This window comes from Helicoverpa zea, chromosome 17, assembly GCF_022581195.2.
Source record: "Helicoverpa zea isolate HzStark_Cry1AcR chromosome 17, ilHelZeax1.1, whole genome shotgun sequence".
NCBI classification, from domain to species: Eukaryota; Metazoa; Arthropoda; class Insecta; order Lepidoptera; family Noctuidae; genus Helicoverpa; species Helicoverpa zea.
The window spans coordinates 1,340,755-1,358,837 of NC_061468.1; the positions used below are offsets into that span (position 1 = coordinate 1,340,755).

General features: G+C 34.9%; 1 protein-coding gene across 1 annotated transcript in view; it reads left to right on the forward strand.

The window, feature by feature from the left end:
• The first annotated feature begins 1,964 nt into the window (after positions 1-1,964).
• The window catches only part of LOC124638406 (zwei Ig domain protein zig-8-like), a 32,147-nt gene continuing 16,028 nt past the window's right edge, over positions 1,965-18,083 (forward strand). The window contains exons 1-4 of the mRNA XM_047175361.1: positions 1,965-2,080; positions 13,007-13,191; positions 14,663-14,779; positions 16,746-16,839. Coding sequence (XP_047031317.1) covers positions 2,023-2,080; positions 13,007-13,191; positions 14,663-14,779; positions 16,746-16,839 — 454 coding nt within the window. The 5' untranslated portion in view covers positions 1,965-2,022. The remainder of the gene's footprint in view (positions 2,081-13,006; positions 13,192-14,662; positions 14,780-16,745; positions 16,840-18,083) is intronic.

The window sequence follows — 18,083 nt, forward strand, 5'->3', positions numbered from 1 at the left end:
AAATATTTTCGTATTAAGTTCTTGAGATTCTTGTACCAAATGCTGGTCTATCAATTCTATTTCATAGAATAAACGAAAATTAAATTGTGTTTCTACGAGATCAACTAAATAAACACTACGTACTGAGTTAATCATTTATATCTGATGTATGATATTTACACCATGGTAGGTACATCTCATAGAGAAGGTCAATTGTATGGTCCTCAGCTGATACTCACATCTTGTACATAACTTGACATCTTGTACTAAAAAAATGGTCGTTCATCATAAAATCTTAAAGCGATTGTTCCTCATTTATTGTCTGTTATATAGGATGCGTATGGCACAAATGGTACAAAGTTGTAATAGGTACAGGTAGGTGCAATACATGCCAAATATTACAGTTTGTATCGTTTATGTATGCTGTTGATGTACCAGTAAATATGTCAAAAGAAGTAACTTTTATTTTCACAAAAATAAGTGGTAAACCAAAAGGTGAACACAGAATACCAATCTCAAACCCGTTGTCCTGATCGATTACTCGAAGCTCGCACTTCTATTTTACTTACAGCTCACTTAATGAACTCGGAACATCCACTGGCCCCTTGGCTACCTCCCAACTTTAGACAGTTGAGCAAAAAACTTCCTACCAAAGTCGGTCAGAGTACTATCAACTTTTATTAGTTTTTCCTTTTTTAATGGTGACGTAATTCTATAATTAGTCGCACGACGTTAGAGCGAAAATTCGTATGTTTTTCGAAAGTTTGACTGTCGACTAATTCGTGCGAAGTTTCGTTTAACTAGTTTGGGTTGCAGTTTTGCTTTAGTTTTATTAAAATAGTTTAAATAAATTGAACTATATGTGTAGTATAGTTTTATTTATATGTGGCATTTTTACGACGATTTTTGGAATTATCCCCCCAATACACTCTAGAAAACTTAATTAAAAAATCTGAAAATTTAACTGATGTATTAAAAGCATTTTTTTCTTTAAGAGTTTCATCTATATTAATATTATAAAGAGGAAAACTTTGTTTGTTTGTTTAGTTGTAATGAATAAACTCTAAAACTACTGGACTATATTTTATCCCGGTGCGGGCAGTAGCTCCCACGGCACGCGAGTGAAACCGCGGGAAAACGGCTACTCTTTTATAATAAATATGATATTCACAATCAACTTCCTGTAAATGCTATACCCAAAAGCTATCAAAAACCCATACATTAAAATCTCAATTTCAGCAACTCGACCAAAACATGGTTGGTTTATACCCTCTTTACATAATGACCACGCTTAACGCCCATTGGAGTCTATTCCTATTGAATAAACTCATTAGGGTTTCCATTCAACCGTGGTATCTCGGACAGGTCCATGGCCCATTTCAATGGCTATATAAATACATGGTGGATCGATTATTACGTCCTTTCTAAGGGACGGGAAATCATGGTTATTGGTTATGTGGGAAAAAAGGTGATATTATTTTTTTTGTGGGTATTTAATGTCTCATTATATGTTTAGATGAGTGGACACTGAGATTAAGTAGTCCTTCTTTCCGTGTTTAAAAATATTAAAGTTGCGAAATGTTACTGGTGCTGTCAGATAAGATTTGTCCTATATTGGACAAAAATGAAATAACAGCATCTAAATAAAAAAAGATTGTCTTCGCTATTTGCTGCGACTATTCCCAATATGTCTTCCTGTTCGTACCTATGAAAGTAGGCCATAAACAGCTAATCACGGAAAAAAAACTTAATATAGCGTGATACAGGTACAAAACCTGATAATAACATGACTCGCATATTCTATTCACGTCGCCATCCAAACAGTGTCCTTAAATCACCGTACACATAGTCACACTACAGCAACACATCGCAAAACCGACCATAACTCGTACACAACATAGTTGAAATTCCGCCGCATCAATCTTGATTACGCGTGAAGCTTGAAATGGACTTTAAGCAGATGATAATATGGTTTAATTTTGTTCGCAGGGGAGGTGTTTTGAGCCGTGAAAGTGGGATTATGCATGGACACGTGATCTAGCGATGTCTGCGGCTTTCCTCTTCGCGGCGCTTGGCGCTTTGGCTCTCGTCAGCCGCACAGGTGAGAAGGGACCTCTATTTATGTGCAACCACGGAGTATTAGGTCGTGTGATGTGCCGTATGCTGTTGTGGCTTGCTATTGGGTGCTTTTTTGTGTTTAGAATTCTATGCCTCATGTGAAAAAAACAATTCACTGATTTAGAACCTGCAGTAAAAATGTTTGTTAGTTTATTACACTGCCTTCCGCTCACGATGTCAACCGCCTCCTTGGGGAACCCTTTTCTATCACCTGGATAAAAAGTGGCCTGTGATTATGTCTAGGGTAACAACCATATGTGTGCTTTTTCCGCAATCGTCTTCAGCGGTTCATGTGTAATTCTGTAACACACGTAGAGTTATTTTTTCGTAGAATTGTATCTATAACTTATATTTGGAATTTTTTTTAGGTCCCTGGTAGCTTAATTTTAACTAGCTCTTGGCCAGTTTTTTCCGTGCTTTATCTTGATGTTTTGTTCTGCCAGCGTTAGGCAATATAAGTCTAGCTTTTGTACTGAACCTATTTGGCAACAGTGAAGCTTAAATCTCTAAATACATAGCGCTTTTACTTATTTTTTGTATTGTCCCTTTTTTGGGCCACGACAAATATTGTTTATTCTTCTTTTATTTTGGATTTTATCACAAAAGTGGATGTTGGGTTTGTGTTATGCTGAGTTTTTTGTATTTTAGTCTTAATTAGAGAGTGTGAGTAGCTAAAGTTAAATGTGTGAATTCTAGATGCATTGATATACCTACCTACATCGCAAATAATTGGAAGACGGTTTTGCCTAACCTTTTCAGAAGTAAGTAGGTACTTACTTGATAGAGATACTCAGTTAGTGAAATCGTAGGTACTGTAACGGTATTTGGAAGTATAATCACAAAGAACGTTTTGAATATTTGTTTGCACCTAAGTTAAAAACAAATAAGTTAGTCAAATAAAAATATTGCCTCAAAAAAATGAAAGTGCATTATATAGTTTTGTAATTTCATAAATACTTATCTAGACTGGAATGCAATTTAATTTAATTAATCGTTATTGGCATTGTCTTTTTTTCACAATAAAATAGGTTTCAGTCAATAATAAAATTGGCTTTTAAAATAAATGTGAGACACAAAATAATGGCCATTGCGCTTAAATAAATTACCTACAGATAAGTACCTCGTATTTTCGATTTTGCATTGAAAATAAATAAAATATAATTATATTTGTGTGAGGTTATTCATTTAATATTTCATTTAAAATCATTATTTGATTATGTTGGTCTGCTTTTATGTAGTGTGAGTTTTCAAATAGGTATTACCGTGTGTCGAATTTTATTCAGCCAATTCATATAGTTACAGATCCCTTTGTAGAATATGAAATCTATGGGTACAAATAATAAATCTACATATTTTTGTTTCTTTGTACCCTGTATGCTCAGAAATAACCGAACCAATCCGAAAATTTTTCACTGTTGGGAAACTACATTATCCCCAAATTAGACGGGCTATATTTTTATTCAGCCACGGGCAGTAGTTTCCAGGCGACACGAGTGAAACTGCGGGAAAACGGCTAGTCTAAAATAATTAACTGAGTAAAGAAGCAGTACTATTGAAACCATTCCATGTACTAATAACATCAAAGTAGTCCCCAATATAACTTGTTCAATCATTTAAAAAACAAAAATAATAAACCTCTCTTAACAGACGCCAAAATTATCTCAAAGCCACCACTAATTCCTACGGTCTCACCATATTTCACTCCAGTACTCCATTACTTCTGAGCACAAGGAAGCATTTACTTGATTACACGAGCATTTTAAACGGAGCTTACACAAACTTGTGACGTCACCTAAGCTCACCGAAATACAGTCAGTCGTTAACGCCATGAAATTGTCGTTCACTTAAGCCCTTCTCGACCTGGGTTCTCAAAGTGATCCAGATTTCAAGAGAAAGAGCTATATGGCCATGGAGAATGAAGTGACTAGCGGAGGTGCCATAACGGAAAATCACCTAAGAAAATGCGAGTGAGCGGAGGACGGGAACGGTACTATCTTCTCTCTTGTACACCCTATGGACCCATTTTTTTTTATAATACCAAATTTTGTGGATGTATGACGTCGACAGAGAGGAATGGAAGAAAAAGGCATGTTGCGCCGACCCCAAATGACTTGAAAAACAGGGCAGGAAGATGATGATGATTATGAAATTTCGTTGATCAATATCTCAAAGAAACGAAACGCCTCGTTAGTTCTCGTAACTGATCATTTTGGTCATGTCCTGCCCACCGTACGAATTTGACCTAGAAGAAGGAGCCTGACCTACCAGCATTATAGCATCTCCGCTCTTTCCTTACTCCGTGTATAAAACCTAGAACCGTCTGTTTTTCACTAGAAAGTGGATCACTTTAACGTCTGGTTATATGGTCTGTGACCTCTTTTTAAAACTGTAAACGTTTTGTTTTTGAGATGTGCTACGGAAACGTATAAAAGCGTGATGACAGGGCTTAAAAATAGTGATTTTAATTAGTCCGCATTTTAGATTGGCAAAAAATATTGGACACGTATTTTATATTTTGACAAAACATATAAATATTTACTAAGATATGATGCAACAATTTATTGAAAATGAGGCTCGTGACGTCACGTTTATGTAGAATTTGTACTTTAAAGTGACGTAACACAATATTCAATCGTGATGTATCTTCGTTATTATTTACTAGCTGGTGCCCGCGACTTCGTCTGCGCAGGTTTAGTATTTCGAACAATATGTTTACAAATTGTAGCCTATGTGTTATTCTGATGTATAAGCTATATTATTGTAAAGTTTCATTAAAATCCATTCAGTAGTTTTTGCGTGAAAGAGTATCAAACATCCATACATCCATACATACAAACTTTCGCGTTTATAATATTAGTAGGATTTGTGAGAGAAAATAAAAAAATACGTGTGCATTATTTTAGGGTTATCTAAAAGACGGACTAATAATTTTATTCATTTACCATGCTTCTTGACATACTTTTTCGTCTGTTTTTTTTTTCGAGTTTGAACAAAATGGTGTCTGATTAATAGGACATTTGTTGGTTTTATATGAGAAAGGGGATTAGTGAATTGGTTGTGACAAAGACAAGTGGTGAGCTATCAAGTCTGATCGATTGATGAAACGTTTTTCTGCCCAAGTGACTCGGTTAATGTTTTCGATTTAAGCTAGGCTCCGAATTGAAATCTGTCGGTGAGAATTGTTCCTTGAAAATCTTTAACTTCAGACCATTCGTGTTGACTGAATTAAGAACGTCCTCCTTTTTGGGAAGTCGGTTAGAACCAAGCAAGAGTATTTATGACAAAGCGATATTTTTGAGGCATATAGAGTATATTTTCATAATTTCCGTGTTGTTGCGAGCAATCGATTTGTTTTATTAGTAATACTTAGTTAATTGCTAGTTTATTGAAAGCAAACAAATCAGCTGAGTAAGGTCATTTTTGTCCTAAAATTATACCTTTCTTTATTCATTCTATCACATATGTACAAAAGATTTTATGTCAGCTTTTTACACCCATATTTCACTCGCATTTAATTTCCTTACTTGAAAATTCTAAAAATAAATACGAAAACGTATAGGAACATACAACTGTGGGTTTGTAAAGGGCTCTCTTTTAGTTTCCGGGTAAAAGGGAGTGAGCATTTAGGGCGCTGACTTGAAGGAAAAGGGGGTGATTAGCCTAAGGGCGGAGGGGAAGGGACACCTACATGATTTAGTTAGATAAAATGTTTCTGCAGATTTCTTGGATAAAGACATGTGGCCAATTCGATTTGGAAGGTAATATGATATTTTTTTAAGACTGGTTAATTGTGTGTTCTGTTGTATAAAATGCCTCTTGCATTCAAAATGGCGGATAGTAAGAAATAAGAAGAATTGAGTTTAGTTTGTTCTTCTTGTTTTAAGAATAAAGCATAAAAACCTTTTTCTCTTATTAAAACTGAAATATAATAGAGCATGAAAGCTTCAACAAGACCTAATGAAATGAAATAAATAAATAAATTAAGGATTTTAATGAAAATTCATTTTGTTTTATTTTTTTTTTCACCCTTAGAAACGTTAAACCAGGTTTTTATAGTTTTAGTGTCCTCTGCTTTGACTTCTTAAAGTTAAACTCTGAACAAATATGAAGGCTTCGTGGCTCTCTAAGTTTTCTATCTAATGCGGGCGAAAAGTTTTCAAACAAAAAACGTAAAAAAAATGTGGAGCAGTACAAAGGTTTTAGTTTTAACTTACATTAAGCGCTTAAACTTAAGTTTTCTGTTCTTTGAAAGATATTAAATATAGCTCAAAAAATTGTATATCTTTTGACCTACGAGATTATGAAGTAAGAATGTGAATAAACTATCTAAATAAAGGATACTGATGTATTAAAATATATTAGACACATATGACTTTCTATTTTTACTTTTCTTTTCAATTATAAAAATCCTTTTTTTTAACATTATCTATTTATAATTCTTTGCAAAGAAAAATGATTTCTCTTAATTATTTTGTGTATTAAGTAGATGGCTTCACTGAATAAGCTTTGGTCCATACAGTTGAGCGAATTGGACGGAGCAAATCCAACACAATTGTCTCAAGGATATTTTGCTTAAGTGCGCAGTGATGTCAATGTTTTTGGGTTCCGTATTCTGTATTCAATATTTTATTATTCATAGTCAGCTTTTGTTTTAGGAAAGCATTGAGCTTTTAGAACTCTATGTGATGTACATACTTTCATATTTTCAAATACCTTTGTCTACACATATAGCAACAATAAGTCATATAATATAAGTCAATAATTAAAAATCAAGTATTTTAGCTTCAACAATGTTTAAGTTGGTTCTTTAACATAAGAATAACACAAAAATACAGAACCCTCCCACTTTACATCCAACTTTACTTGACCGTCTTTTTCATCAAATATAAAAAGAAATCTTGTGTAACGTCCGTTAATGGGCGCCAGTCTTGATTGAAGTGGTTCATGACAAAATGTAATTTAGACCCCTCAGTACATTATCTTGGCGAGTTATCCCTCCATCTGCTTTCTGGCTATTCTGGTTGAGTTGTTCCATTCTGCTGTACGTCTTTTTTTTTCTTTTAATTTAGCAGTTTTTTGGAATGTATGTAGCTTTTTTTGAATGTCATTCAACCTGTGACCTGTGTGTGTGTGTGTGTGATTATAAAAAGAAACTGACGTGCAAATTCAATGTGCACGTCATTTTTTTCTTCAAAAATTAAATATATCAGTAGAAAAGACAACCTTTGACAGACGTGCCACGAAGGCTCACATAAAAAAGTTATTAAAACAATTTCAAGCTTACAAAAAAAATCTATACCAAAAAAAGAACACATACACCCAAAAACCCGCTTCCGAAACTCAGAAGAAATTAGTTTTATAACTCAGAAACACACAATAGTTGTCTTCCCCGCCATAATGTCATAATGCCACCAAGACAAAACTGTTCCAGTGCCGATATTAAACTTTGTTCCGCGATATTTATCGCGACGTTCGATATATGCGATATTCTGAGTCCCGACACAACTTTTGACAGACTTATCGCAAAAAATAAAAATAAAACAATCATTGAATACTTACAAAAAAAAAAAACTATTTAACAATTTCACTGTGCACGTAATTTTTTTCTTCAAAAATAAAATCTAATTCGAAAAGACATGGCTCTGTATCCTGAGACAAATTTTGACAGATGTACCACATAGAAACGCAGAAAAAGTAATTAAAACAATTGCAAGCTTACAGAAAAAAACTATTTAAAAAAAAGAACACAGACACCCGAAAACCCGCTTCCGAAACTCCGAAGAAATTAGTTCTATAACTCAGAAACACACAATAGTTGTCTTCCCTGCCATAATGTCATAATGCCGCGAAGACAAAACTGCTCTAGTGCCGATATTAAACTTTGTTCCGTGATATTTATCGCGACGTTGTGACAATGTTGCTCCGTATTGTATTTTTAGTAGGTAGATATTGCTCGAGTTCTGTAGCGGATTCTTGCTTTATTTAGTGTGTAATTTTTAAATTGTTGAGGATATTGAATGGGGCGGTTTAGTTTGTATTGAAGTTTTCCAATGTAAGAGCATTCTTGTGTTTGTTAAGGGGGTAGAAAACATTTTAAAGATTTCTGTACTGACCTACTTACATACATTCACATATTGAATTAACTTGTGTAGGTATAGAAGGTTTTAAGTCGTTAAAGACCTGGAAACGGGGCAGGAAGAAAATGTACACATTCACGTTATGTCAATTTAACATAAATCAACCTATGGTTGTCATGATATCAGCCAAACTTCTCATCGTCGAAGCGAGGTCGAAGCACTATTTTCACAAAACACGCCCAATTATTAGGTCATATTTTTCAATTTCAATTTCTTTGTTTCACTTAAGACGCAAAGAAAGTGTGCTAAAAATCTTAATTATTCTCTCTAATAATAAGGCGGCCAACTTTCCGAAAACTGAATGCGGGACTTAACCTTTCGTGAAAAGGGGGGGGGGGGGGGCATTGAAAAATGATCGGACGGAACTGATAAAATAAAAACCGTAAGCAAAAAGCTATAATTTAACCTATCAATATCGTGTCACAGCGTGCACTAATGTCTTATTTTCAAAATCATTAGGCCTCACGAGTTCAGTAGAAATAAAGAGAACGAGATTATATTATAGGTAATCTGTGTTCCTGCACTGTTGAGCGTGCGCGCAGGTGGGTGTTGTGTAGAAGCGTGGTAGAAAAATAGGGATGCGGGACATGCGGGACGCATACAACGTTTTGCGGGATTATTTTACTAATAATTTCAAAACGGGATTTCGTCAAGCATTGCGGGACGGTCCCGCAGAATGCGGGACGGTTGGCCGCCTTATCTAATAACATAGTTTGCTTAATTAGCTTCTCAGTAGCAATTAGTGAAAGAGTTGACGAAGTAGTCGAGGCACACCTCCGACGTAGCTTCATTAAAACGTCATTTACATACTAAATTCAAATTTTCTTTGTGCAAGGAACCAAGATTTAGAGATGGGACGTGAGCGAACTCAAATAATTAGGTAGTTCGAAAAATTACACCGTGTAATCTGAACCCTAGTGATGTGCTTTGAATTCTATCGATAATTTACTAGAATCACATTTCAAAGTGACTTATTTGTGTTACGTGAGCAAGGGTATTTGAATAAGGAAGTTCATATATAGAGGTGAATGGATTTGTCAGTTAGTTTATATATTCGTTAGAAAGTGGAGTAGGTTTTCTTCGAAGTCTTATCGAAGTTTGTAATTTTCGTCTGACTTCTTATTTGAATTGGGTTTTGGAGTAATCGGAGACAACTTTAATCGTCTTGTTTTATTACACGTATTTGTCTCCAGTAGTTTTAGTTAAATATTTCAGATATAATATTTGCAGTTTTGCTAAAAAACATAGTCGATGATATTGTTTGCACTGAGTGAACTTATTTGTCGATAGCGATAAATCGTTTTGCCCAACACTAAAACGGAAAGCGAAGTTTCCACAAAGAGTGAGCAAGTTCACAGTCCCGGTAACTAAAGTGGCACCAACTTGACTTCCCGGTGGCAACGTGATGAGTTTCACAAGTAACATACTTTTTGTATTTGTCGGCAAAAAGATAATGTGTAGGAGTTCATTCACTTTTCAGGCTGGACTATTGGAGAGCGACAGTTAGTCTGATCGCTATATAAATAACATACTAAACGCTAATAATGCATCTGAACGCTAATAAATAGAAATAGACTTTGTCATTTATTTATTTTCAAACATATAATTTACATTTTTAAATATTAAATATAAAAATAAAAAACATTTAAAAATATAAAAAATAGGTTGCCACCGATATCGGGCACAGGGTCCAAGGTACCGGTGGTTAGGGTACCAAAGACAGAAACCTCCTCACAATACGTGCCGTATCAAGGAGTACTGCCTTCTGAATCAGTCCCTTGATCCAACCGCCCAACGAGAGCCTCCTGAGGTGTTCGTCGAGGCTCTTGGCTATTAAACCATTGGCCATAACGACAATCGGCACAACAACAGCCGTGTCGACACTCCACATGGCGACAACCTCGTGCGCTAAGTTGAGATACTTTATTTGTTTCTCTTTCTCAGCTTTCACAAGGTTCTCGTCATGCGGAACGGCGACATCGACTATCATCGCGCGGCGCGCTAATCGATCTATCACCACAATATCAGGCTTATTGGCTACAATAGTCCTGTCAGTGATGATAGATCGATCCCAGTACAACGTGATATGGTCCTTTTCGAGAACTGGGTCGGGCGCATACTTGTAGTACGGTACCTCAAGGTCTACAAGGTTGTATTGCAGAGCAAGCTGCTGGTGGATAATCTTGGCCACTATGAGAAATATATTATTATGACGAGAAAAGAATGATTTTTTTTTGGTTTGTAACCTTAAAGGTTCTGACAGTAATGAACCGATTTGAAGGACAACTACACCTTCCCCAACTGCCATAAGTGATATTTTATCCAGACACAGGATTTTGTTTTCAAAGCAGAAACAGCTATATTATCTTTAACTCTATTTTACGTACAATATACTTCGAGAAAGGTTCCAAGGAAGTTGGCATTACAATTCTGACAGGATTTTTACTCATCAAGTTTCCCCGTAATAGTTTCCTTTCAACCTTAATAAGGTCGGGGAAGGTATTATGTACTTCTCCCTATATTAACTACATATTACTATGTGTAGGATGCATAAACGATAGCTTACGGAAGCAGATGAGATCGTGTGATATCATAAACAAAAGACATCTAGTGCGCGGATAGGCTGACGGCTCAGGAAGAGAACGTCTAAACTTTGTATCGGGAACCAGGCCCGCCGTAAGCGGGCGTGCAGGGCGTGCACAGCACGCGGGCGGCACGTCCTAGGGGGCGGCAAATCTAGCGAGTTATCACGTAATATTTAAAAAATACAATATCGTTTTACTAATGATTTGATTTCAATATTTCCGAACACAGCAATAGCGCTAAGAATATTACTTACACTGCCGGTTTCAGTTACATCTGTTGAAAGATCATTTTCAAAATTAAAAATTCTTAAAAACGATTTAAGATCAACCAGTGGCGTAGCGTGGGGCAAATGTTATTTAAGGGGCGGCAAAATTAAACCATACGGCAAAAAAACATAGGTAATTACGTAATAAAAATATTTTTACTAAAAATAGATGAGTAGATTAGCAATAAAATTTCAGAAAAAGCCGCCCTAGCTTTGGTCGTCTCCTATCAATTTTGACTGTTTCACCCTTTGCATCCCCAAAAAAACCATGTCAGATACCATGGTTTTTCTTTGTTTAATTGTTGAGGCATTCAATTCCGAAAAATCATTTTTCACGCACGTCCGTTATGGCTTTTTGTTCACTTTGGCTTTTTATGATATGTTTACTTCATGAAAACTCCAAGGAAAAAATCGCGCTAGCTTCGCTCGCAGCTTTTGCACTTAATTTCTGTGCATATCTTACTTTTTTACTTTGCTTTGTTAATTTACAGTGGTTTTTATTTGTTTTGTGTCCTTAGACTATTTCGCGCTCGCTCCGCTCGCGCTACCTTACATATGAAATATGTCCCATAAGTTGACTTTTCAACGGGAAACCCACCAAATAACATATTTTACTGACTTTAAACATTGTTATAGATATTTAAGTGCGTTAGTTCAAGTTAATCACAATCTTTCAATAAGTACATAGGGGCCACTTGAGCAATGATTGCACTGCATTGATGCCCTAAGCAATTGCTTAGTTTGCTTATGGGCTAACTCTGGGGCCCGATTCTCCTAATTTTACTTAAGCAATATACGATTCACGTTCGACTCGATTCGACTGAGATCCAATCCCGACTCGATTACGATTGAAGCGTATGTGGCATTCCGCTATTTTTTCTTTGAAATAAACGTTTTTATCCTTTTCTGTTATTCAATAATGAATCATTTTGTCTGCAAATGATTTACGATTGCAAAATGATTGTACAGCAAACTACCGTATAGACCAAAATCACCGAAATAGCAGACCAATCGCACACCAATCAAATGTCAATCGAATACGATTGGTCTTTTATTAGTAGCAGAATGCCCGATATGGCTAAAACTGCTATTGCGATCATATTGCGATTCGATTTCTATTAGATTTTGACATTATTAACTTAGGAGAATCGGGCCCCTGAGCATTTCAAGTAAATTTAAAAAAGTTACCTATGTGTAATGTATGTTATGTATTGCAATATTTATTTATCCAAAAGTAGTTTTCTGCAATCAGAGCGGTGCATGTACATATTTTTTTCTGTTGGACAAGTAAGATAGATATGAATGGGCAGCATTTATATATTTTTTGACAAAACGTATGTAGTCGTAGGGCGGCATAATCAGTTTTGCACGCGGGCGAACAAACAGCTAGCGGCGGGCCTGTCGGGAACAATCTAGGTGATATGACACATTATAATGTTAACTATATAGTAGGTATATCTAAACTTGATATTATAAAGCTAAAGAATTTGCTTGAAATTAATATTATAAAGCTGGTTTGTTATTTGTTTGAACGCGGTAATCTCAGGAACTACTCTCAAAAAAGTATTTCTATGTTAGATAGCTCATTTATTGTAAAAGGCTAAATTTTTAACTGTGTGCTCAAAATACCCATGTGACGCGGGAGAAACTGCTAGTGGAAGCTAGTTAAAATTGTATTTAAAAACATCTTGGAACATTGGGTATAATGATGGTAAATATTAAATTAAATTCAGGGCAAGGTTAACAGATAATATTATTTTAAGATATTTTTAGGAAAACATTTAATTTAGGTTAATTTTAATAACCCTCTATGTTTTGAGTTCTTTAAAGTATTACAAAATGGCTACGAATTATCTTCAAGGTATAATTATAATTGAAGACCATTCTTTTAATGTTCTACAACCAACATCCTTGTCCACAGGTTGCACAGACAACACAAATGGCTTAGGAGCAGACGGAGTACAAGAGATAGACTATACTGACGTGGATCTAGGACTGACACAACGAGGGCCCAGGTTCGATGTCCCGCACTCGAAGAACGTCACAGCACTAGTGGGGAAGACGGCACAGCTCAACTGCAGAGTCCATGATTTGGGGAATAGGACTGTAAGTATAATAGCTGAATATAAAAATGACACTCAAATAATTGTAAAGACAGCAACGACGACGTTCTATCTCTTAATACTCTGGCGTACTTACGTAAATTGGAAAAAAATAAAGTTGACGTTTGAGTATTTTGAGGTTAGACTTATCCTCTAAGTAAAAAACTCACAGATTTTTGGCTAATACAGCTTTTATGACCATCCACGAACCTAAACCGTCAAGTGTTGCATAAAAAATATGATTGATTGACCTAAAACAACCAAAACTAACAAGTTAATGTTTGCATAAATGTCGATAGAACTCATAAAAACATTTCAAATAATTATTATTTCATAAAAGAAATAAAATTGATAATTTAAATTCGCTGCGCATTTTGCCGAAACAAAGTAAAAAAAAAACACAAATCATAAAAAACTAGTTTCGATAGTAAAATTGATGGCTCTTCAAAATTAATCACATTAGCTCTACGTTCACTTTTAAAATAAATATTGAACAAAGTCAAATATACTGAAAATACTTTGTGCAATCATTTGTTTAAATCATGAGTACCTTGATTGTTTAATTTTTGTAGTGAATATTTATTGACTTAAACTATAAATTAATTTGTAGTGTTGTTACGCTTTTTATCGATAATTAAAATCGCAATTTATAGAACAACCTCTTGATTGAAGTATTGAGATTAAAATTGCATTGTTCAATAACAAAGTCAGGAAGAGTTCAATTAATTGTTTTATTTTCATTCGTTCATAATTAAATTAGTGCCGTGTTTTTTACAAATATCGATATGATGTTGCAGTTTCCAATCACTTGAATAGCGTTTCTTTGATACAATATTTCATTGACTCGATATCAAAGGAACTTATAGGAATTGTCCCAATAAATTCAGTCAAATATTTTTAGAAACTAGAAACTAGACAAGCTATTTCAGGAACAATCAAAACCCACTCGTTTTCGAACCAAAACGAGTTACATAACTCATTTATCTATCCAATCCAAACAAAAGGCAATTCCACTGAGTTTAAAACAAAAAAACATCTAAAACTAGGATTACAGCGCAGTAAGCGGATTTTTTGTCAAAGAACAAAATTGATATCGAATTTCTCTGGAATCAGAATATCGGTGAAAACGGTAAAGCTTTAGAAATTGTTTTCGGTGAATAAGCAATATAAATAGATTTAAAAGACGCTTTTTATATTGAGAAGGTTTGACCTTAATATTAATCACATTTTAAAGCTTACCATTAAATTAAATAAAAATTCTAAAGGCAACAGCTTATAGAGGTATTTTCAAATCAGATGTTTTAGCATGCCAATTATATCGATACTTATGTACCTATATTTGCCATCACTAAACAACAATTTTAAATAATTCAAGACATCACTTCAAATGATTGAATTAAGAAAATAAACTTAAAAAGAAATAGCTGTGAATACTTTATGCTTAAATATGTATGATGGATGTAATTGGTGACCAGGTATCATGGATCAGACACCGTGACATCCACCTGCTGACGTCAGGGCGGATGACGTACACCTCAGACCAGAGGTTCATCAGCGTGCACAACCCTCACACCGAGGACTGGATACTGAAGGTAACACATATTTTTATTCCTTACATATATTGTAGATACGAAAGCAATACGGCTATCACGCCAAACCGAACTGTTTTACATTGGTACACACATAGATTTGGGGCTTGAGAAAGGAGATCGGGCTACATTTTATCCCGGTGCACGAAATAGCTACCCCTGGACTCGGCTAAAACCATGAAAACCAGCTAGTATAACATAGATACGGACTAAAGATCAGTTGTTACAGGTCCCATTAAAAATAAGTTATCCATCTAATATATTTGACAGATTCTCCTTCAACAAATTCCACATAACACAATAATGACAGAATAAATCCACTCAACGACATAATAATATTATCTAGGCTAGAATATTCAGGCTAAACAAATATTGAGTGATGACTCATAGCTTAGAATCCATTAGGATAATGTACCTACTACAGAGGTTATAATAATAACAATAGATGACCTTCTTGGAGACTGGCTGGTGACAATTATTTGAAATGAGAACGTGTGAAAAATTTATGGCCAGTACCGGTTTTTGAAGGTTCAATTTAAAAAAAAAAAACTATTAATAAGTAGGTCACACCATAGAGTCTATTAATAAGGATAGAATAGATAGTCTGTTCACAAGAATTAATAACACCCTTAATTATGGCCACCTGGTGTCTTACGTTGAAAGACGATAGCTAAGTCTTACATTATAAGTGTGAAAATTACCTAAAAAGTCTGTGTGTTTTATACTATAATTACATTAACGGCCGTTCTCAATATTCTATCTGACGATACGCTTACTAAAGATAGGAATTTAACATCACTTGTATGGAGCTAATGTCAAATTCTCCTCTAGAAAGAATATTGGGAACTCTAAAATGAAATTCAGCACAGTGATAGATGTACCTACCCTCAAACAGATTCAGTCCGTTTATTCGGCTGGCAAAAGGAATTCTCCTGCTAAAAGTAAAGCTGTGTGGGCTAAAACAATAACTATCGATTTTAGTTCCGACCAGCACACCATATAAAATTTTACCTGTAGCTTTACGTCAAATATCTTTAGCAAAAACACGTGACACCTTGTCCAGACAGGTAATTTGATACAAAAGCCCGTCTCCTAAGAGGAGCTGCAACATTAATCGTCTGAGCATATCGCAGCTTCACGCTGCTTGCTCTGCAGCTCTCCACATAATGCTTCTGTCGTTTTTGCTTTAGTCACCATGGAAAATGGACACTCTTTTGTTTTTGGTGTAGTTATAGTTCGGCCATTCAGAGAATGCGTTCCTGACACGTCGCGATTGAACTGACGACGTAACTACATTCATTGATTATTGATATAATAATGTTGTTTTAATGCTCCTCAATTGTTAAAACGGTAAACAACCAGCAAAAATATTTTTATCGTAACTGCAACGCCATTGCAAAGTTACGTCGTCAGTTCAATCGCGACGTGTCAGGAACGCATTCTCTGAATGGCCGAACTATAGTAGTTGTTTTATGTCCATATTGATTGGGAGATCTTTTTTATGTACCGGAACAAATAAATGTTTTTTTTTTTTTAAATTTCTTATGAACAAGATCCATTACACACATATGCCCCACAAAGTCTTTTAAGCTTTGATGACCTTGATTTTAATGACCTTAAAACTAAGGCCTTTTAGTGACCTTATAAGCCTCCCCACTCAGAGACATTTAATGGTTACTTAAGCCATTTCTTAGTGAAGGATTTGTATGACATTCCGTCACTAAGGAGTGACTTAAGTAATCATTAAATGTCTCTGAGTGGGGAGGAAAGTGTATTTTTTTTGTTTTGAAGTTGTCTGTTTTAATAGGGTATAAAACTAAGGTGTAAAGACTTTCCCGAAGCAGGAAGCCATAGTCATATCGTGGTACCTCCGTATAGGCAGAAATAATTCTGCTTACCCCTACACATCTGTAATATAAGAATATTTTTTTCCAAGCTCTAAATAATAATGTATGTTATTTGTTCCCAGATTCGGTTTCCGCAACGTCGCGACTCTGGTATTTACGAATGCCAAGTCGGCACCACGCCTCCCATCGGCCATAGAATGTACCTCTCCGTCGTCGGTAAGTACAAGATTCCTTTTTTTCATAGAAATAAAGAACTTATTAAAAGGAAAATAACGAATTTCTATACTGGGCCATACGACAATAAGTGTTAAATAAAAGATAATGCTTTATCATTTGCACTTGACAGTTAAAAAGTCCCGCAAGACGTTGAGAACTACAGAGTAAGCCAAAAAAAAATACTAATATATCTACTACGTTGGTGAGCATGTTACCCAAAGGTTTCATTATAAAACCAAGTGCCACATAATTATGTGAGCATGGGCCAAATACTGATTGAGTTTAAAGTCAGCTCAGATATCATATTCACAGAAAAAACTTTAAAGTAAGACTAATGTATTTCTAGGTATAATAAGGGTCTCAAGAATTAAATTAATTAGCCTTTGATACCTAAAGGTACTCCGTTGCGTATAAAACTAAAATAAAAATAGCGCGCGTTTTTTTACAAAAAAAAAATACAAAAATAAAACGCTCTTAACTCAAGTGCATTAAGTCAAAAAAGATAGGTCACATTCAAATACAAGTTAGTGGCACAATTCGAAATTAGAATAATGTATTCAAATATAAACAGAACTACTTCGGATGGCGCCAATTGGTTGAAAAAATCTGAGAGCTCTCCTAGCTACAGAGAATACCTGAACAGCCAATTTGTGATTTAAAAATAGAATTTTTATACAGACCTTTTTCTTTTAACTTTTTGTATTTATTTAAAACTAGTTTAAAATTAAATAGAGAATGACAATTATATATTTATGAAATAAATATTCTTTTTTCGAACGTGAGGAGTCAACATTATTTTTGTTTTAATATTTATATGTTTTGTTAACGTTACATGCTGTGAGAAAAAAACTACTGAATGAACACAACAAAAATGTAACCACAATATTAATTAAATCTTTTCGCAACTACAAAATTCATTTAAATGTACAAGCAGCTACAGCAATATTTTCTTTGACCGCAGTCATGGACCATTTACTCAGAGTATTCAAACCATATATCTTTTCTTTACGATCTCCCGATTATAAATAAGAACAATTTTTAGGGTTCCGTAGGTACCCAAAGGGTAAAATGGGACCCTATTGTCTTCGCTCCTCTGCTGTCCGTTCGTCAGTCCGTCTGTCCGTCCGTCCATCCGTCACCAGGCTGTATCTCATGAACCGTGCTAGTTAGAGAGTTGAAATTTTCACAGATTATGTATTTCTGTTATATAAATAATGGTTAAAACTAGAATAAAATAAATATTT